The sequence below is a fragment of the Pangasianodon hypophthalmus genome, chromosome 8 (assembly GCF_027358585.1).
Source record: "Pangasianodon hypophthalmus isolate fPanHyp1 chromosome 8, fPanHyp1.pri, whole genome shotgun sequence".
NCBI classification, from domain to species: Eukaryota; Metazoa; Chordata; class Actinopteri; order Siluriformes; family Pangasiidae; genus Pangasianodon; species Pangasianodon hypophthalmus.
This window is the reverse complement of record NC_069717.1, coordinates 375,826-398,819: the sequence shown is the minus strand read 5'-3', so window position 1 is coordinate 398,819 and position 22,994 is coordinate 375,826. Positions and strand designations below refer to the sequence as shown.

At 42.6% G+C, this 22,994-nt stretch overlaps 2 protein-coding genes across 4 annotated transcripts in view; one reads left to right on the top strand and one right to left on the bottom strand.

Annotated features, from left to right (window-relative positions):
- Window positions 1-2,451, top strand: part of itgb4 (integrin, beta 4) — a 38,491-nt gene extending 36,040 nt beyond the window's left edge. For all 3 annotated transcript variants that reach the window (XM_053236132.1, XM_053236133.1, XM_053236131.1), the window contains 2 exons: window positions 7-123; window positions 419-2,451. In XM_053236132.1, the coding sequence (XP_053092107.1) occupies window positions 7-123; window positions 419-549 (248 nt within the window). In that variant the 3' untranslated portion in view covers window positions 550-2,451. The remainder of the gene's footprint in view (window positions 1-6; window positions 124-418) is intronic.
- A 4,884-nt stretch (window positions 2,452-7,335) lies between these two features.
- On the bottom strand, window positions 7,336-21,739 carry cept1a (choline/ethanolamine phosphotransferase 1a). The gene is made up of 9 exons (XM_053236523.1): window positions 21,548-21,739; window positions 20,665-20,920; window positions 17,914-18,061; window positions 13,261-13,402; window positions 11,396-11,480; window positions 10,290-10,421; window positions 8,818-8,976; window positions 8,137-8,262; window positions 7,336-7,592 (listed from the first exon to the last, which is right to left on the bottom strand). The coding sequence occupies exons 2-9, from the start codon at window positions 20,896-20,898 to the stop codon at window positions 7,470-7,472; spliced, it is 1,149 nt and encodes a 382-aa protein (XP_053092498.1). The 5' UTR covers window positions 20,899-20,920; window positions 21,548-21,739; the 3' UTR covers window positions 7,336-7,469.
- Between the last annotated feature and the right edge of the window lie 1,255 nt (window positions 21,740-22,994).

Below are 22,994 nucleotides of genomic sequence, written 5' to 3'. Positions count from 1 at the left end.
CTGTAGGGTCTATGGGTCAGTACAGCAGTCAGTCTGTGATGAGGAGAGAAGTGTTTAATTTGCCACCACAGAGCACGACACAGACAACACACACCATGTTCACCGAACCCTTCATCACGCCAGGTGACCTGTCTGTCTGTCTGTCTGTCACTCTGTCTGTCTGTCACTCTGTCTGTCTGTCTGTCACTCTGTCTGTGTGTCTGTCACTCTGTATTTATCTGTCAAGACATTTCCCCTTACAGTTAATTATCATTAATATTTTCAGCTGTGAGTGGAGGAGTGTCTTTAACATTAGGACACGGGTTTACTGCTCTGAGACACGTCACCCAAACACTTTAAACAAAGGCTAAGAATTCAGCATTTTATATTTTAATTGTTGCTAATGTGTGTGTGTGTGTGTGTGTGTGTTTCCTCTCAGACGGTATGATGATGTCCAGCAGACAGGTCACACAGCACACAGAGATGTCTGGCAGCATCACGCGTCAGGTGGAGATGGTGCAGAGAGGAGTGACGACCACCGTCTCCAAGAAACAATATTACGAAGCCTGAACACGGAGATGAAGCAAACCTGGTGTTCAGTAACGTTACAGCTCATGCAGTATCCTGTTCCAACGACACACACACACACACACACACACACACACACACACCTGAACATCATCTGCGTACTGGCATGAACACGAGTAGAACAGTGAGAACGACTGAAACACATTCACACCAAATCCATTTGTGTATGAAATACAGGAACTGCACAGATAATAACAATAATTCAGCTTCAGTATTGAACTGTTACGGAAACCTGAACCGCAGATGTCTGTGGAAAAACACGCCGAAGTGCAAAGTCGTTATTCTGACGTAAAACAACATACAGAACAAGAATTTTGAGATAATCCTCAATAAATGAGTCTTCTTGATAGATTGTCAAGTGTTAAGTCAAAATAAGGTATTAAGATGAAATAATATCTTGAAATAATGAGTTATTAAGTAATGAAGTCAAAATAACGACTTGTGCCTCAGTGCTTCTGTAAACAGTAACGTCTCCTCAGTGTTGGAATGTTCCTCAAACAGCTGGCTTAAAATACAGTGATCTGAGCTTTTTACAACAACAACAACAACAACAACAACAACAATAATAATAATAATATTCACTTTTACAGTCCAAAACCTTTACTGAATGTAAACCTTTATTGAATGTTCTGTGCTTTAGTGTATGCACTTATACATCCAGCTCACTTATCTAGTCCTAGAGATCTGCATTGTTTTAGGGATTGTTTTTTGTTTGTTTTTATCTACTTTTTTAATGTTATGTTGCTGAATATGATGAATTATGAATTATACTTTTTTAAGCTAACTTCGCTAACAAAAACATTTCCTCAGAAACAACCTTGAAAAAAAAAGAAAAATCAACAGCGCCATCTACTGGACCATTTACTGTATGGACCAATCAGAGACCAGCATTTCTTCACGTGACTGTTTTCGTTTGGAGAGAAAAGAGGCCGCTATTCCTATAAAATATTCCTAGTAAAAAGCACTTTTAAATGATAATTATTTATAAGAGTCAGCCAGTAAAGTCATTATAATAAAATAATAATGAAATTATTCGACCGCCACAATTTTTAAGTGAGTTTAGTTACTAAGCTAACATGCTAATAGCTAACCGAAACGCTCTAGCTAGTTACCTTAGCTTGCTAGCTAATTTATTGATGAGTCATGAAACATTTCCATTTATTTATTTCTCATTAAATTAAAATAAAAATGCTTTTAATACACCCTCAGTGACATATAATTCCATAATAAGTCTCTTTTTATTCTCATAATTCTGATTATTACTCAAATTGACTCTTAACTGCCGAACTGTAGCTAGTTAGCCTGTTAGCTGTAGCTAGCTCATTGAAAGCGTAGAATCCCCTCATGAATTTGTTCATTTTTATTCTTCTTTTTCTTTTAATGAATAAAAATTTAGAGTTTTTCAACAATAACTGCTGGTGATGTTGAAAAGTTGTCACTGTAATTTCTGCGCTGCGTCAGGATTTTCTCTCAAATAATAATTTTTCACACCAAATATCAAAATCTGTTTTATTTTTATGTCATTTTACTGTTTGCATGTTTATGTTTATTATTATTATTATTAATTTTTTAACTGTCCATTTTCTTCATATAACAAACAGCATGAGTCTGGATTACATTAAAACAGTAATATACTCATTAAAGTACAGTTTATTTTTGCATGTTGTAAATACATTACTGAAATTTGGATTAAAAACAGACACTCTTCCTCCTGTCAGCATCTTTATCTGAAGTATTATGCTGTATTATTTTTACAAATATTTTTATATTAAATATAATATGAGGAAAAACAGCTCCAACATTTCAACCTTTAGATCCAGTTTCATTCATTAAACATGACAGATTTACAATTTTAATAAACAATAAAACTGGGTGGTTAATAAAGTGTGTCAGTCTGTTTATTAAAAATATGGAAATTCTATAAATGAATTATAAATGATTAGTATAATAAAATATACTGCCTTTATTTAATCTGCTGTGAATATAGTTATTGAATGATAATTGGAATAATAATAATAATAATTTAATAATAAATTGAACCGGTCGCAGTGTTAATTGTGTTTTTCAGGTGAGTGTAAAAGTTTGCATCCCCCTACATCCAGCTCTCCCTCTTCTCACCTCTGTACATACTGATGAGAAGTTCTTTCCCTTTTTCCACAGAAAGCTGTAAACTTTCACACAGAACTGCATGTGTGTGATGAAACGTTTAATTCTTCTCTAATTCCAGCTCCTGCATCTGATCTCACACTCTGAGAAACAGAAAGTGCTGCTGAGACACGGCGTGTGTGTTAACGTTAATTTAACAGTCTTTATTTTCACACTGAAAACATTACAAATGAACTTTATTACAGTCGCGTGTAAAAATAAAATACAGACACATAATCTGAAAAAGCAAACAAGCAAGCAAGGTGTTTACCCTTTCAGAGCTTAATTTACAGACAGAGAACATTTAAACTTTCTTAAAAAAAGAAAATAAAAAAAGGTGTTCCATTCTCCATTTTTTCATTTCCTGGTCCTTTATATCAGAGTTCCTGATCTTTAAAATCCCAGCTGTGTTTATATCACTCACTACTCCCTATACCCTACTCCCTATACCCTACACCCTACCCCATATACCCTACTCCCTATACCCTACAGCCTACTCCCTATACCCTACTCCCTATACCCTACACCCTACCCCATATACCCTACTCCCTATACCCTACAGCCTACTCCCTATACCCTACCCCCTATACCCTACTCCCTATACCCTACACCCTACCCCATATACCCTACTCCCTATACCCTACAGCCTACTCCCTATACCCTACCCCCTATACCCTACCCCATATACCCTACTCCCTATACCCTACCCCCTATACCCTACTCCCTACACTTTAGTCCCTGTACCCTACACTGGAGGATACACACTCTTCGGTTGTCCCTTTGGGAACATGTACATAGAACCTTGATGGGTTCCCCCTATCAGAAAAGGTTCCAAGCAGAACCTGTTTTAAGAAGCCAAGATCCCTTTATTATCCAATGAACCCTTGAAGAACCCTTGAAGAGTGAAGGGAACAGAACCAACACTAAGGTCTCACGCACTGTGGCTGTGTCCCAAACCACACTCCCTGATTTACCATATAGGCCATGCCCTGTCTAACAGCCATAGTGCATTATGGGTATTCCTTATCTAAATTATCTGGACACTGATCATTAACTCCACCCCTAATTGCTACCCCATAACCCTAATGTTTTACCCAACTCCATTCCTCTAATCTAACCCCTAACCTATGACCCTTAACCCCTAATCTATTACACTGCATTGTGGGATTGCAACACAAACTCATAGAACGTTTCATAAAACAGTGCACTGTGTAGTGAGCGTGAGGTTTTGAACACACACCTCTCTAACACACCTGCTTTGGATTCGCTCAGTACTGCACCTGTACTGAGGATAAAATGGGTGTGTTTGAGCCGAGATCACATCCTGCTCACTACATAGGGCACGACTCTGAGAACTGTACAACATTAATAAAAAAGAAAATAATAAAAACCAAACAATTCAGGAGTCTGTTAAAAAATCTGTGTGAATAATAATAATAATAATAATAATAATAATAATAATAATAATAATAGACCTTAAACAAATAAAACGTTACAGACATCTGTTTAAGGACTGTGAGAGGAAATTAATCACCACACACTGAGCTGAGTGTTAACGAGGTAGAGAGTTAAACAGGATAATTAACACACACACATTTTACCCAAACATTACTCCTTTAATCCCTCTGCACTTCACCTTTAATGTGTTTTAATCTCATGAACAAGGAATTAAAGTTGCGGTACTGAAGAAAACACTGTGTAGACACTATAGACTCCTCCCACCTAATTTGCATATGCAGATGATGAACCTTAAAGCTGCAATATGCATTCTAACTGCGCATCATTTTAATGTTTTAACATTACATACCACTTTAGAAATAAAATATTCACAATGATCGCAGGGCCTTTAGGCCACGCCCCATTAGGCCACGCCCCTTAAGCCACACCTTCCAAAGTTTAAAGTTAGATGTAAAAGAGCTGCAGTCCCACTGCGTTTTCACACAGTAAATTATTTACTAATGAGGAAATGGAGCTTAACCTTTAAGCTTATAGTTTCAGTCAGTTTAGTGTGTTTACAGGTGACAGACATTTCTCAGGTGTTTATTTACTACATCAACCTCTGAAACACGTCTCAGGAGCATCACAGACGTTTGATTTACAGCCAGATTACAACAGAAATGCAAACACAGAGGAGGAAAACTCCTGAAAAGAACCAGAGGAAGGGTGGAGCGAGAAGAGATTATCCTTAAAGAAGCGTAAAGTGTGAAAGTGAGGTAGCTGTTAGAGCGGCCTGCAGCCTGTAAATACATAAATAACAACAAACAACAACAACAACAAACAACAACAGATTCGCACATTTTCTCTGGCTGAACTGTGGTTTATTGGGCATCTAGTGCACTACGCAGGGAACACACAGAACCGCTACACCCTATGTAGTGAGCATAGATAGTGAATAAGATAAGAATTTGTGATTGGCTTATAATTTGAAGATGGAGGAGGAGAAATCAGTTACAGTGATAACAGTTAAATACATAGCTATCAATTATTATTATTATTATTATTATTATTATTATTACCACTAACACAATTCTGTCACCACTGTGTTCGACCAATCAGTGACCAGCACTGTTTCTAGTTTCTAGCTCCGCCCACATGGCCTATCTGACTATATGTTAATGTTTAATTTACAGAGTGATTGTAAATAACTATAATATAATATAATGTAATATGATAATATTGAAGCACACAGTAGAGGTGTTAAAATGAAGAAGCAGGAAGTCAGAATGCGATTATAGAACACAGTTTTTAATAAAATCAGAGACGTGACCTGCGCAGGAGTTTAAAGCAGGATAAAAATAATACCTGACACTTTGAGAATAAAACTGGCCTTTTTTTTTTTAAAACTCACTGTAACTTTCTGTACATTATTACTCATATGTAGAAAAACACTTACTGCACCTTTAAAGCTGTTGATGCGTGTCTAAAGGAAGGCTGATCCGAGTTTAAAACGTCGCGTGTGCATAGAGTTCAGTGTAACAGCGTGAGAAAGAAATGAGAAAGGCACGTGATCGTCACATTAACTCAGGAGTGTAAACACTGATTAAACGAGTCGGCACTCTCACACACACACACAGTGTTCAGAGGCGGAGTTTAACTTAGTGACATCATCGCCGTCCGCTACCGCGTTCCAATACTGTTTCTAACGCGGCCTCGTCCACTTCCCCTCGGCGGCCATGTTACGGGCTGTTAAATTACATCATCAGCTTGGAGGAAGTTCATTCGCTCAACAGAAATTACCCAGAATGCACTGCAGAGTTTTGGTGCATGAAGCTGTTAGTGTGTAAAACAGAAGCAATAAAATACAAATATTTTAAAATCTTTAAAACATTTGGGTGTTGCTAGGTAGATAGCATGCTAGTGTGTTAGCTAGCTTATGTTTTAAACACTTAGGGGAAGTCAACAAGGGCACGTTAGTAAAACTGTATTAGAACACAGGGCAATGTTTTTACAGCTCGTTCAGCAGCTGATTTATTTTTTAATCACAAAAAAAATCTTCTTTTAGTTCTTTAACCTTTTTTGGAAGACTTGCGGCCCGGAGTACGACTGCAACATAACTAACAAACGTTTTTAAAAAAATACACAGACATTACATATTATATATATATATTAAAAAAAACACGCACAATACTGACACTGACCACACCCACACCAGGACTGGACTGAGGCCACGCCCCCAAACGCCACGAAACACAAAGCAGCAAACAGCGAGCAATAACCGAGACCTACACGAGTCTCCTGCAGCCCTGCGGCTCTCACGCTTCTGCTCCAACACACCTGACTCATCTGCAAACACTTTTCACACACGTGTGTGTCTGTGTGTGCTTTGTTGTTTGTTAGATGCTAACTCACCTGTTCATGCTAATCATCAGCGTCTTATTTTAGCATCAGAGGCGGGTGTGTTAGAGTTAATATTTCTCTAAAAGTGGTGAAAATTTTCAGTCTGGAACTTATGACACGCCCCCCGTGAACCCCCGACACGCCCCCTGCCTCAACCCCGACACGCCCCCCCCGACACGCCCCCTGCCTCAACCCCCAACACGCCCCCTGACTCAACCCCCGACACGCCCCCTGACTCAACCCCCAACACGCCCCCTGCCTCAACCCCCGACACGCCCCCTGACTCAACCCCAGACACGCCCCCCACACGCCCCCCGACACGCCCCCTGACTCAACCCCTGACACGCCCCCCTGACTCAACCCCCTGACACGCCCCCTGACACGCCCCTCTGTGAGACTCCTGGTAAGAACTCTATAAACTCTAAATGTTCCTCTGTGTCTGTTCATGGTGTTGAGTGTAACTGATCCACTTCCTGTTTATAATTAAAAACATATTAAAAACAAACAACAGAAATGTTTCGCTTTAGTGACAAACGTTAACTTACACCAGAAAAATAACAAATGTTAATAATGTAACGGAAATACGAAAATAATCCTATAATTAATTCCTCAATCTATAAAATCTTCTCCATTCTGGAGAAAAAAGTCACATGATTCAGAGAGTGTGTGTGTGTGTGTCTGAGAGTGTGTGTGTCTGAGTGTGTGTGTCTGAGTGTGTGTGTCTGAGAGTGTGTGTGTCTGAGTGTGTGTGTGTCTGAGTGTGTGTGTGTGTTTTGTTGTTTGTTAGTTCACCGGAGTGACTGACCTGCTGTAGGAGTGTAACAGGAGGACAGAGGAGTGTGTGTGTGTGCATGTGTGTGCATGCGTGTGTGTGTGTGTGTGTGTGTGTGTGAGAGAGTGTGTGTGTGTGTGTGTGTGTGTTAGTGGTGGTTGTTGCGGCAGGTTTTGGGTTTCTGAAGGCTGAACACACTGATGTTGAGGTGAGCGGAGATCTGCTTACACACACTCGTGCAGTAACACACCAGATCACACGCAGAGAGCACCTGTACACACACACACACACACACACACACACACACACACACACACACACACACACACACACACACAGAGAACACATGATTAACAGTATATTCTATAATATAGTGTGTAAAGTTGTGTGCAAAAGTTTGTGCCCCCTCAGGATAAAAAGAATCATTTCTCTAAAAACTGGAATTTGTAGCAACAATGTTAATTGTTTAATGTTTAGTTTCAGATTTTCTTTCAATATCTTTCAAAATAAAATAAAAAACTTTCTGATTTATCTATATTATGTATAAGTTTAAAGTTAGTTTAGAAGTGTAAAAGTTTGTACCCCCTTTCTGCACATAGTATTTTATTAAAAGCTTTTATAATTCTTTAAAGCTTGTTATTACTGTAAGCTTTAATAAAATGAATATTTGTGTATATTATTATAATTCTGTGATCGGAGCCTCTGCCTCTTTAACAGCCCTTAAAGTGATTCTGTGTGTGTGTGTGTGTGTGTGTGTGCGCGTGTGTGCGTGTGTGTGTGCGCGTGTGATGTCACTAGAGTGCGACAGAACTCACCAGCGCCCCCCAGAGGAGGAAGTGTTCACTGAAGAAACTGTTGAAGTACTGATTAATAACGAGCAGCAGCGGCGCAACGAACGCAGCATCACTGCGCTGCATCTCACTCTTCGTCATGTGGGCTACCTGATACACACACACACACACACACACACACACACACACCATATACACCATACACACACACCATACACACACACCATACACACACACCATACAGAACACAGAGGATAATTAATATAGAATAATTTAAAAATCAAGAAAAGTACATATTAGTCTTATAATGTTTATTTAGTGTTATAAATAAACCTTTATAATAATAATAATAATAATAATAATAATAACCAAATATTGTATTTTAAAATCTTAATGATAAACAAAATAATATTTAATTTATTTATTATGAAAATAAATACATTACTCTGTTGTAAATAAATAATGCTTCTCAATACATTTAGCAGTTTACGAGATTTTACCTGATTTACAGTAAATATATTACATTATATTATATTATATTATATTGTATTGTATTGTATTGTATTATATTATATTATATTATATTATATTATATTATATTATATTATATTATATTATATCCCAGTATAATAATACTGTATTATATTACAGAATAAATGAACTGTTATATTTATATTTTATGTAAATTGTGCTGTGTGTCTTTACCACCAGGCGGTTGGTGAGTTTCGCCGAGCCGAAGCCGAACGCTAAAACGAAGAGACACGGGTTTTTCTCAAACAGCTGCTCCGCTGACATCTTATACACCAACACGGCCAAAACCAGAACCACTGCGATGTGGAACGCTGGAGAGAGCACACTCGTCCCCTACAGAGAGAGAGAGAGAGAGAGAGAGGGAGAGGGAGAGAGAGGGAGAGAGAGAGAGAGAGAGAGAGAGAGGGAGAGGGAGGGAGAGAGAGAGAGAGACAGAGAGTTAGAGAGAGAGAGAGACAGAGTTAGAGAGAGAGAGAGACAGAGAGAGAGAGAGAGAGAGAGGGAGAGACAGAGAGAGAGAGAGGGAGAGATACAGAGAGAGAGAGAGACAGAGAGTTAGAGAGAGAGAGAGAGAGAGAGAGGGAGAGAGAGAGAGAGAGAGAGAGAGAGAGGGAGAGAGAGTTATTATCGTTTATATGGGGAGGTAAACTCAGTTATTAGAGCACTTCCTGTCTGGATCTCTCAGGCATTGAGATTATAAAGATGTTCCTCAGCGGTGCTTCAGTAAAAACGCGGCTGTATGCAGTTTACTGCTCAGAGGTTTAAATCTGGCTCTGTAAAGCTCGAGGCTGTTCTTTAAACACGTTTCACATCCTTATATTGTTCCGTTTGTTAGCGTCGGTTTATCAGAGGATTCTACTGCAGCTTTCACTGCTTTTAAAGCAAAACAACAGAAAATGCACTAAGCAGCTGTGCTATAATACATATAAAAATAAAAAACGTTGAGTTTACTAAAATTTTAATGTGTTTCTTTTTTAAATTTAATGTTTAATTTTTAACATGTCTGTGTTATTACAGGTCATGATGATGATGATGATGATGATGATGATGTGGCGCCCCCTGCAGGTCGTGCTAAAGAGCCGAATAGAAAACACCCAAGTACTTGAGTTTTATGCGTCAGTGTCTCCACATTCAGCAGCAAAATTAATAAAATACGCCTTTAGATTAATGATTTATGTCGTCCATGCTAATTAGCTAATATTATATGCAGGTGTTTATTCACTCAGGTGATTAACTGTTCATCCGGGACATGGAGTCAAATGAAAACATTTAAAATGCGACATAAATTAGAGTTTAATCAAACGTATGTTCTAGAGGAGCCGGACAGCGCTGGAACACAAACACTGAACAAAATGGAGACAGAGAATGTGTAGAAAAATCAAACACACTTGTACATCTGCAATTTAAAAAAAAAAGCAAAATAAAAAAAATTAAAGTTTTCATCTGACTCACTCTCGAGTGTTTATATTCAGTTTTTATAGATTTAAATCATTTGATGCTTCATTTTATTCATTATTCATATTTATAAATAATTATTCATTTTATTCCGATTTAAAGACATACTGTTCCTCACGTATCTGAATAATTGTGATGTAATGAATCCTGATCACAGGATCGTTAAATCAGTTACGTGTGTTCAGACGTACCGCGATGGTGGATCCGTTTTTGCCCATCCCGCCCGAGAAGATGACCCGGAAGTAGTTTGTGCAGGAGAAGACGGCTCCCAGGGCGGTCAGGAAAGCGGGAATCATCTTCACCTGGATGTTCAGCACCGGAATCTGGTTTAATCACACACACGTTCATTAAACCTCACTACTCTATAAAGACATTTATAAAGCAGTTTAATATTCTACTTTATTCTTTATAACTGAACTAATTTAATAATCTGACACTGACGTTATTATAACTCTTAATAACTGCTGTTAAATCTGATTAAACACGGACGCTGGAGCAACACTCAGAACTCAGTTAATACCAGAGCTGAGCGATACGCTAGACACATTACATCACCATATTTAACTACATTTCAACAATAAACAATAAATATCATGACATACAAGTTCGCTAACAAACTTACAAAAAAAACAACTAATAATAATAACCATGATGAATTTTTATAAATAAATAACCCGTAAAATATAATCTAAAAACAGAAATAAAATAGAATATTAGAATATAATTGATATGAGACAATAAAGAATAATAATAATAAAAAAAAAACACAACAGCATATTTAAAAGATAAAATACAGAACAAGACAATTCACATGACAATTTTAATGATTATCAGCTAAACTATTTTTAATGGATTTTACAGTATTTTAATCTAAAATAAATAAATATAAATCTTTAATGAGCCTTACGTGAGCCGTGTGTTACAGCTGAAAATTCCACTACAAGTATGAATGGTTTAATAAAAATTAAATTGTTTTAAAGGAAAAATAAATAAATAAATAAATGAATAAATAAATAAATAAAGCTGGTAGATGAGTTGCTGCTTCTTCCTTGTAGCTCTGTGTTTTGTTTAAATTTGTTCGTTGTTATTAACAGTATTTATTGTTTATACGTTGCCAGTGATGTGTTAGTTCGGTGTTCCACAGGGCTCGGGGTTAGGGCCGCTGTTTATTCACTTTATAAATGTGTTTTTGCGTATTTGCACGCAAAATTAAGTGACGTGCTCGGGTTAGTAGCGTACAGGTTTTAGTGTAATAATTAAACACACAAAGCCATAACGATTTGAAGAAGTGAATTACCACAGATTGCCAAAAAGCAGCTCCTCCGAGTGCAGCCAGCAGGTACACGATTATAATGAAGATCTGCACTTCAGTCACATCAATGCTGCTCACACACACACACACACACACACACACGACCGATCAATAAACAGCATATAAACAAATCAAATAAACAGCAGCGTTCCCCGTCCTGTTCTTCACTTCACACCTAAACCTGTGTGATAAATCAGTGTTACACTGCCACCATGTACAGCCATGTGTACTCTCATTCTATTCTATTCTATTCTATTCTATATTCTATTCTATTCTATATTCTATTCTACTCTATTCTATTCTATTCTATTATCTGTCAGCTTTAATGCATTTTGTGTAGAAAGTCCACAATTTATCATCAGAGTATCACACACGCCTTATACACTTTATACCTCTGTGTGTGTGTGTGCGTGTGTGTAAATCCACATTATAATAATATACTCTTAATTCTTCTGTGTTTAATCTCATTAAATAAACATGTGATGATTTGCAGTTCTTTAACATGTTTTATTAAAGTATGTGCACCCTGACCATCACACTCATATGTGCTTGTTGAAGGATTTGTGCGTGGCTGTGGGGATTTGTGTTCATTCAGCTACAAGAGCATTAGTGAGGTCAGGCGCTGATGTTGGGTAAGGAGTCTCCAGTTCCAGTTCATCCCAAAGGTGTTCAGTGGGGTTGAGGTCAGGGCTCTGTGCAGGACACTCGAGTTCTTCCACTCCAACCTTCACACACCATGTCTTCATGGAGCTCGCTTTGTGCACAGGGGCATTGTCATGCTGGAACAGGTTTGAGTCTCTTAGTTCCAGTGAAGGGAAACTGTAAAGCTACAGCACACAGAGACGTTCTATACAACTGTGTGCTTCAGACTTTGTGGAAACAGTTTGGAGAAGAACCACATATGGGTGAGATGGTCAGGGGTGCACATACTTTTGGGATGTTGAACTATAAAGCCCTGAGAAGCAGTATGACCCATCTCGAGGACTTTGTTCAGCTGAAGCAGGTTTATTATCAAACTCCAGGCAGCAGGAGATGTTTTTCTTTATATCTCTCCTAATCTAGATGATGAGAAACACAGGTTCTATAAAAGGTTAGATTTTTAACTGAACAATTTCTGTGTCTGTGAAAAATCTACTGAGTTTTTCATTAACATGCTGATTTTAATCGTTATACTAACCATTAGTGTTTATCTTCACCTTTTAAAATAAAAAAAAAATTGAAATTAAAACTTATACATGTTTTATTTGTATTTGTTTTATCTTTATAATAATTTATCACTTTATTCCGGGTATAAATTTCACTTTCGTGTAAAACACATTCAGATTTTTACTCAAAAGAAAAGTGATATAAAAATAAAGATTATTATTATTATAAAACAAAAATGCATTATATGTCTCTCTCACACACACACACACACACACACACACACACAAGCAGCTTGTACACCGTTCCTGCGACTCTTCACTACTTTACACACAGTTTTGATGAATTAATCCCCGACAGACAGAATTATTGGACACATCATGCTTTTTTAAACAGTGAATCCATACGTGTAAATTTTAATATTATTGACTGAAAGTGAAGATGAAGGTGAAGATGAAGATGAAGATGAAGGTGAAGGTGAAGGTGAAGATGAAGATGAAGTGAAAGTGAAGATGAAGTGAAAGTGAAGGTGAAGATGAAGGTGAAGAGAAACAGGGTCGTGGTGGAAAAGTGAAAGTGAAGGTGAAAGTGAAGGTGAAGATGAAGATGAAGGTGAAGGTGAAGATGAAGTGAAAGTGAAGATGAAGTGAAAGTGAAGATGAAGATGAAGATGAAGGTGAAGAGAAGCGGGGTCGTGGTGGACTCACATGCCGAAGCGCAGCGTTCCGGAGACGTAGGTCTGCCAGTGAGCGCAGTAGAACATGAACACACCCACAAAACAGCAGAAGAACATCCAGTCAGGATTCGTCCCCATCTGAACCGCTATACAGGTCCCGAGAATCACAAACACTGCACACACACACACACACACACACACACGCGCACACACGCACACGCACGCACACACACACGTGCACACGCGCACACACGCACACACACACCAGTCAGTTACACAGGATTAGGGATGACGCACACTTCAGTGTTTCTGTGATGAATTTTATGAACATTTAAATCACATGTTCGCATCACGCTGCTGTCTCTCAGTCTGTGTTTCTCTCATTAACACACTGCAGCTGACATGTTTATATTTCCTCATAGTCATGTTCCGCTATTGTGCTGTCTGACACTGCACACAGTCTCTCACACACACACACACACACACACACACACAGTCTCACACACACACAGTCTCTCACACACACACAGTCCCTCACACACACACACACACACACTGTCTCTCACACACACTCACACACGCACACGCGCACACACAGTCTCGCGCACACACAGTCTCGCGCACACACAGTCTCGCGCACACACAGTCTCGCGCACACACAGTCTCGCGCACACACAGTCTCGCGCACACACAGTCTCACACACAGTCTCACACACACACAGTCTCACACACACACAGTCTCACACACACACAGTCTCACACACAGTCTCTCACACACAGTCTCTCACACAGTCTCACACACAGTCTCACACACAGTCTCTCACACAGTCTCTCACACAGTCTCTCACACAGTCTCTCACACACACAGTCTCACACACACAGTCTCTCACACACAGTCTCTCACACACAGTCTCTCACACACACAGTCTCTCACACAGTCTCTCACACACAGTCTCTCACACAGTCTCTCACACACACAGTCTCACACACAGTCTCTCACACACACAGTCTCACACACAGTCTCACACACAGTCTCTCACACACACAGTCTCACACACAGTCTCACACACAGTCTCTCACACACACAGTCTCACACACACAGTCTCACACACACAGTCTCTCACACAGTCTCACACACAGTCTCTCACACACAGTCTCTCACACACAGTCTCTCACACAGTCTCACACACAGTCTCACACACAGTCTCACACACACACAGTCTCACACACACACAGTCTCACACACACACAGTCTCACACACACACAGTCTCACACACACACACACAGTCTCTCACACACAGTCTCTCACACACACAGTCTCACACACACACAGTCTCACACACACACAGTCTCACACACACACAGTCTCACACACAGTCTCTCACACACAGTCTCACACACACAGTCTCACACACACAGTCTCACACACACAGTCTCACACACAGTCTCTCACACACACAGTCTCACACACAGTCTCTCACACAGTCTCTCACACAGTCTCTCACACACACAGTCTCACACACACAGTCTCACACACAGTCTCTCACACAGTCTCACACACACAGTCTCTCACACACAGTCTCTCACACACAGTCTCTCACACACAGTCTCTCACACAGTCTCTCACAGTCTCTCTCTCACACAGTCTCTCTCTCACACAGTCTCACACACAGTCTCACACACAGTCTCTCACACAGTCTCTCACACACAGTCTCTCACACACAGTCTCTCACACAGTCTCTCACACACACAGTCTCACACACACACAGTCTCTCACACACACACAGTCTCACACACAGTCTCACACACAGTCTCACACACAGTCTCACACACAGTCTCACACACAGTCTCACACAGTCAGTCTCTCACACAGTCAGTCTCTCACACACAGTCTCTCTCACACAGTCTCTCTCACACAGTCTCTCTCACACAGTCTCACACACACACAGTCTCACACACACAGTCTCACACACACAGTCTCACACAGTCTCTCACACAGTCAGTCTCACACACACAGTCTCTCACACACAGTCTCTCACACACACAGTCTCTCACACACAGTCTCTCACACACAGTCTCTCACACAGTCTCTCACACAGTCTCTCACACAGTCTCACACACAGTCTCACACACAGTCTCACACACAGTCTCACACACAGTCTCTCACACACACAGTCTCACACACAGTCTCACACACAGTCTCACACACAGTCTCTCACACACAGTCTCACACACACAGTCTCTCACACACAGTCTCTCACACACAGTCTCTCACACAGTCTCTCACACAGTCTCTCTCACACAGTCTCTCACACACACAGTCTCTCACACAGTCTCACACACAGTCTCTCACACAGTCTCACACACAGTCTCTCACACAGTCTCACACACAGTCTCACACACAGTCTCACACACAGTCTCTCACACAGTCTCTCACACAGTCTCTCACACACACAGTCTCTCACACACAGTCTCACACACACACAGTCTCTCACACACACACAGTCTCTCACACAGTCACACACACAGTCTCTCACACACAGTCTCTCACACACAGTCTCTCACACACAGTCTCTCACACACAGTCTCACACACACAGTCTCTCACACACAGTCTCTCACACACAGTCTCTCACACACAGTCTCTCACACACAGTCTCTCACACACAGTCTCACACACACAGTCTCTCACACACAGTCTCTCACACACAGTCTCTCACACACACAGTCTCTCACACAGTCTCACACACAGTCTCTCACACAGTCTCTCACACAGTCTCACACACAGTCTCACACACAGTCTCACACACAGTCTCACACACAGTCTCACACACAGTCTCACACACAGTCTCTCACACACACAGTCTCTCACACACAGTCTCACACACACACAGTCTCTCACACACACACAGTCTCTCACACAGTCACACACACAGTCTCTCACACACAGTCTCTCACACACAGTCTCTCACACACAGTCTCTCACACACAGTCTCACACACACAGTCTCACACACACAGTCTCACACACACAGTCTCTCACACACAGTCTCACACACACAGTCTCACACACACAGTCTCTCACACACAGTCTCTCACACACAGTCTCACACACACAGTCTCTCACACACAGTCTCACACACACACAGTCTCTCACACACACACAGTCTCTCACACAGTCACACACACAGTCTCTCACACACAGTCTCTCACACACAGTCTCTCACACACAGTCTCTCACACACAGTCTCACACACACAGTCTCACACACACAGTCTCACACACACAGTCTCTCACACACAGTCTCACACACACAGTCTCACACACACAGTCTCTCACACACAGTCTCTCACACACAGTCTCTCACACACACAGTCTCTCACACACACAGTCTCTCTCTCACACAGTCTCTCTCTCACACAGTCTCTCTCTCAGTCACACACACAGTCTCTCACACACACAGTCTCTCTCTCACACAGTCTCTCTCTCACACAGTCTCTCTCTCACACAGTCTCTCTCACACAGTCTCTCTCACACACAGTCTCACACACAGTCTCACACACAGTCTCACACACAGTCTCACACACAGTCTCACACACAGTCTCACACACAGTCTCTCACACAGTCTCTCACACACACAGTCTCACACACAGTCTCTCACACAGTCTCTCACACAGTCTCTCACACACACAGTCTCTCACACACACAGTCTCTCACACACACAGTCTCTCACACACACAGTCTCTCACACACACAGTCTCTCACACACACAGTCTCACACACACACAGTCTCACACACACACAGTCTCACACACACACAGTCTCACACACACACACTCACACAGTCTCTCACACACACAGTCTCACACACACACAGTCTCACACACACACAGTCTCACACACACACAGTCTCACACACACACAGTCTCACACACACACAGTCTCACACACACACACTCACACAGTCTCTCACACACACAGTCTCACACACACACAGTCTCACACACACACAGTCTCACACACACACAGTCTCACACACACACAGTCTCACACACACACAGTCTCACACACACACACTCACACAGTCTCTCACACACACAGTCTCACACACACACACTCACACAGTCTCTCACACACACAGTCTCACACACACACAGTCTCACACACACACAGTCTCACACACACACAGTCTCTCACACACACAGTCTCTCACACACACAGTCTCTCACACACACAGTCTCTCACACACACAGTCTCTCACACACACAGTCTCTCACACGCGCGCACACACGCGCGCACACGCGCGCACACACAGACAGTCTCACGCACACACACAGTCTCACGCACACACACAGTCTCACGCACACACACAGTCTCACGCACACACACAGTCTCACACACACACACAGTCTCACGCACACACAGTCTCACGCACACACACAGTCTCACGCACACACACAGTCTCACGCACACACACAGTCACACGCACACACACAGTCACACGCACACACACAGTCTCACACACACACAGTCTCACACACACACAGTCTCACACACACACACAGTCTCACACACACACACAGTCTCACACACACACACAGTCTCACACACACACACAGTCTCACACACACACACAGTCTCACACACACACAGTCTCACACACACACAGTCTCACACACACACACCGGTGGAGAGTGAGTCACAGCCGTGGTCGAAGAGTTCTCCGAGCGGAGTGCTGCTATTGGTCCGTCTCGCCTGTTTACCGTCGATGGCGTCCAGGGATTGATAGATAAACAGCCCTACAGCACAGGACAGGTACGCCCACGTCGGAGCCTGTACACACACACACACACACACACACACATGCGTGCACACATACACACATACGTGCGCACACACACACACACACACACACACACAGTTCCTGTTTAGTGATGCTGTGAAATACGTTTAGTGAAATATGCCAACTCCACACTGAACAGGTTAATAATCAACACTTAACTCAGGTTCTGAATGTTCTCAGTGTTTATCACCATCCTGTGTGTGTGTGTGTGTGTGTGTGTGTGTGGACCTGCTCCGTGGCAGTAGGACAGTGGTAGGCGAGGATGAGGGTGTGTGTGTGTGTGTGTGTGTGTGTGGACCTGCTCCGTGGCAGCAGGACAGTGGTAGGCGAGGATGAGGGTGTGTGTGTGTGTGTGTGTGTGTGTGTGTGTGTGTGTGGACCTGCTCCGTGGCAGCAGGACAGTGGTAGGCGAGGATGAGGGTGTGTGTGTGTGTGTGTGTGTGTGTGTGTGTGTGTGTGTGTGTGGACCTGCTCCGTGGCAGTAGGACAGTGGTAGGCGAGGATGAGGGTGTGTGTGTGTGTGTGTGTGTGTGTGTGTGTGTGTGTGTGTGTGTGTGTGTGGACCTGCTCCGTGGCAGCAGGACAGTGGTAGGCGAGGATGAGGGTGTGTGTGTGTGTGTGTGTGTGTGTGTGTGTGTGTGTGTGTGTGTGTGGACCTGCTCCGTGGCAGTAGGACAGTGGTAGGCGAGGATGAGGGTGTGTGTGTGTGTGTGTGTGTGTGTGGACCTGCTCCGTGGCAGTAGGACAGTGGTAGGCGAGGATGAGGGTGTGTGTGTGTGTGTGTGTGTGTGTGTGTGTGTGTGTGTGGACCTGCTCCGTGGCAGTAGGACAGTGGTAGGCGAGGATGAGGGGGCGTGTGTGTGTGTGTGTGTGTGTGTGTGTGTGTGTGTGGACCTGCTCCGTGGCAGTAGGACAGTGGTAGGCGAGGATGAGGGTGTGTGTGTGTGTGTGTGTGTGTGTGTGTGTGTGTGTGTGTGTGTGGACCTGCTCCGTGGCAGTAGGACAGTGGTAGGCGAGGATGAGGGGGTGTGTGTGTGTGTGTGTGTGTGGACCTGCTCCGTGGCAGTAGGACAGTGGTAGGCGAGGATGAGGGGGTGTGTGTGTGTGTGTGTGTGTGTGTGTGTGTGTGGACCTGCTCCGTGGCAGTAGGACAGTGGTAGGCGAGGATGAGGGTGTGTGTGTGTGTGTGTGTGTGTGTGTGTGTGTGTGTGGACCTGCTCCGTGGCAGTAGGACAGTGGTAGGCGAGGATGAGGGGGTGTGTGTGTGTGTGTGTGTGTGGACCTGCTCCGTGGCAGTAGGACAGTGGTAGGCGAGGATGAGGGTGTGTGTGTGTGTGTGTGTGTGTGTGTGTGTGTGGACCTGCTCCGTGGCAGTAGGACAGTGGTAGGCGAGGATGAGGTGTGTGTGTGTGTGTGTGTGTGTGTGTGTGTGTGGACCTGCTCCGTGGCAGTAGGACAGTGGTAGGCGAGGATGAGGGTGTGTGTGTGTGTGTGTGTGTGTGTGTGTGTGTGTGTGTGTGTGTGTGTGGACCTGCTCCGTGGCAGTAGGACAGTGGTAGGCGAGGATGAGGGGGTGTGTGTGTGTGTGTGTGTGTGTGTGTGTGTGTGGACCTGCTCCGTGGCAGTAGGACAGTGGTAGGCGAGGATGAGGGGGTGTGTGTGTGTGTGTGTGTGTGTGTGTGTGTGTGTGTGGACCTGCTCCGTGGCAGTAGGACAGTGGTAGGCGAGGATGAGGGTGTGTGTGTGTGTGTGTGTGTGTGTGTGTGTGTGTGTGGACCTGCTCCGTGGCAGTAGGACAGTGGTAGGCGAGGATGAGGGGGTGTGTGTGTGTGTGTGTGTGTGTGTGTGTGTGTGTGTGTGGACCTGCTCCGTGGCAGTAGGACAGTGGTAGGCGAGGATGAGGGTGTGTGTGTGTGTGTGTGTGTGTGTGTGTGTGTGTGTGGACCTGCTCCGTGGCAGTAGGACAGTGGTAGGCGAGGATGAGGGGGTGTGTGTGTGTGTGTGTGTGTGGACCTGCTCCGTGGCAGTAGGACAGTGGTAGGCGAGGATGAGGGTGTGTGTGTGTGTGTGTGTGTGTGTGTGTGTGTGGACCTGCTCCGTGGCAGTAGGACAGTGGTAGGCGAGGATGAGGGTGTGTGTGTGTGTGTGTGTGTGTGTGTGTGTGGACCTGCTCCGTGGCAGTAGGACAGTGGTAGGCGAGGATGAGGGTGTGTGTGTGTGTGTGTGTGTGTGTGTGTGTGTGTGTGTGTGTGTGTGGACCTGCTCCGTGGCAGTAGGACAGTGGTAGGCGAGGATGAGGGGGTGTGTGTGTGTGTGTGTGTGTGTGTGTGTGTGTGTGTGGACCTGCTCCGTGGCAGTAGGACAGTGGTAGGCGAGGATGAGGGTGTGTGTGTGTGTGTGTGTGTGTGTGTGTGTGTGTGTGGACCTGCTCCGTGGCAGTAGGACAGTGGTAGGCGAGGATGAGGGGGTGTGTGTGTGTGTGTGTGTGTGTGTGTGTGTGTGTGTGTGGACCTGCTCCGTGGCAGTAGGACAGTGGTAGGCGAGGATGAGGGTGTGTGTGTGTGTGTGTGTGTGTGTGTGTGTGTGTGTGGACCTGCTCCGTGGCAGTAGGACAGTGGTAGGCGAGGATGAGGGTGGTGGTGATGTTGAGGACGAGGCCGATGGTGGTGATGAGGTTCGGGGCGACCCACAGAGGAACTCTCTCCACCAGCCAGCACCAGAACGGCTGCATGAGCGGCTCCAGGAGAGATTTCCCCTCGCTGCTGTACCGGTGCTCCTCCAGCCGCTTCAGCTGCTGCCGTGACAACCGTAACCCTGACAACACCATCCTCACAACCTGCGTTCACAGCCTGAACACACACACAACCCCAGTGTGACCAATCAGAATCCAGAACTCCACACATTAATAACACATTAATATATCACAATTATTACATCATCTCACGTTAATTATTCAATATTCACACAATCATATCTGCACAATTATTAATAACAACAACAACAACAACAACAACAATAATAATAATAATAATAATAATAATAATAATAATAATAATAGCGCGGTAATGATGATGATATCGCGATATTATATTGCAGTATCGCGATATTACACAGGAATTTGCTCACATTAACCCATCACTAGAAGATAGTGTTCTAATAGTGTAGAATTAAAAGTGAATTAAAGTCATTAGAGACAGTTTAAAGCTGATAAACAACAAATAATCACTAATTAATCATTAAATAGATTATAAAACAAATAAATAACAAACAAATAATTTAAAAAATGACTTTTAGTTACAATCTAACCTCAGAACATCTCCAACAGTGGTTATAATTTTAGCTAAATTAAATAATTTTAATTAGCTCCCACTCCAGATTCGTTAGTAATATAATAATGATTAAAATGATAATGATAAATAAATAAATAATTAAATAATGTGAGAGAGTTAGCTTTAGCATGGTTAGCTAGCCGTTACCGTATGGTGATGGATTTTCTCTCTACACTTTCACTCTTCTGTCTCTGTACAGAATAAATCAGCTCCTCTTTAATCATTAACCCGAGAGGAAATCAGATAAAAAGCGGATTATTGAGTCTTTATCTCAGTTTCTGTGATAAATCCGCTCCATGTCCATGACACACAGCGGCGCGCGCACACCGGAAGTAAACCCCTCCCTAACGGAAGCGCGTCTCAAACCGACACGCAGCCTTAAAGAGTGGAAACTCCCTCAGTGGGTTTATTATTATTATTATTATTATTATTATTATTATTTAGTTAATTTTATTGTATATATTACTGGCTACAGTCAGGCTGTCGGTGCACTTTAACTTTATTTAACTTTAATAAACTTTTATTTATTTATTTTTAACAAGATTTCTAGAAACAGTTATTCAGTAAAAACTACCAAAGCCTCAAGCTGTGAATAATAATAATAATAATAATAATGATAATAATAATAATACTAATAGTAACATCATCTGGGATTTAAATGAAATGAAACAGCTGAAGCTGAGCGATTCAGTTCAATCCAATTCTATTTTATTTGTGTAGAGCTTTTAACAGTGGACATTGTCACAAAGCAGCTTTACAGAAATATATAAACTCAGGATATAAATTTTAAATATGTGAATTTATCCCTAATGAGCGAGCCAGAGGTGACGGTGGTGAGGAAAAACTCCCTGAGATGATATGAGGAAGAAACCTTGAGAGGAACCAGACTCAAAAGGGAACCATCCTCATCTGGGTGCAACGGATAGTGCGATTATAAATAAATCCCTTCTATTATTGTGTACTATATGGACAAATAGTGCAATTGTGCAACCAATAAATTCATCACAGTTTTTGCAAGAAGTCCGGCTGGTTAAAATCTATCCACTGTCCACTGATGGAGTCCTGAGTACGAAGCTGCTCGTGGCAACTGCAGCCCCAAAGCCACTACAGCAATCGCAGTCCCAAGCCATTACAGTACAGTACAGTACAGTACAGTACAGCTCCCCATATGTGATCCCCAAGCAGCACCATCTCCACAGCCCCCAGGTGGCTCCATCACCAGCAATCCAAACAGTTCTTCAGGTCGTCCATATAGGGCCCCAGCAGCAGCGAGCGACTCAACCGATGAGAACTCCAACCAGAAGTAGGGCATCAGGATGGATCAGGCAGCGAGGAGGAGCAGAAGGGGTCAGGATCACTGGCATCATGGTAGCGATGGATTTACAACATTTCCTTTGTTTTGTTTTTTTGTAAGTGTAAATGAGTGTAAATATGTAAATGAGTGTAAATATGTAAATAAGTGTAAAAGTGTAAATGTGTAAATGAGTGTAAATATGTAAATGAGTGTAAAAGTGTAAAAGTGTAAATGAGTGTAAAAGTGTAAATGAGTGTAAAAGTGTAAATGAGTGTAAAAGCGTAAAAGTGTAAATGAGTG

What these genes read in the sequence shown, in the direction of transcription:
- cept1a (XM_053236523.1), bottom strand. Translation starts at nt 20,898, where the DNA reads ATGGTGTTGTCAGGGTTACGGTTGTCACGGCAGCAGCTGAAGCGGCTG. An exon ending in GGAACGCTGCGCTTCGGCAT is followed by an intron (nt 11,481 to 13,260) that starts GTGAGTCCACCA and finishes GTGTGTGAGCAG; the next exon opens with CATTGATGTGACTGAAGTGC. An exon ending in CTGCTTTTTGGCAATCTGTG is followed by an intron (nt 10,422 to 11,395) that starts GTAATTCACTTC and finishes TGATTAAACCAG; the next exon opens with ATTCCGGTGCTGAACATCCA.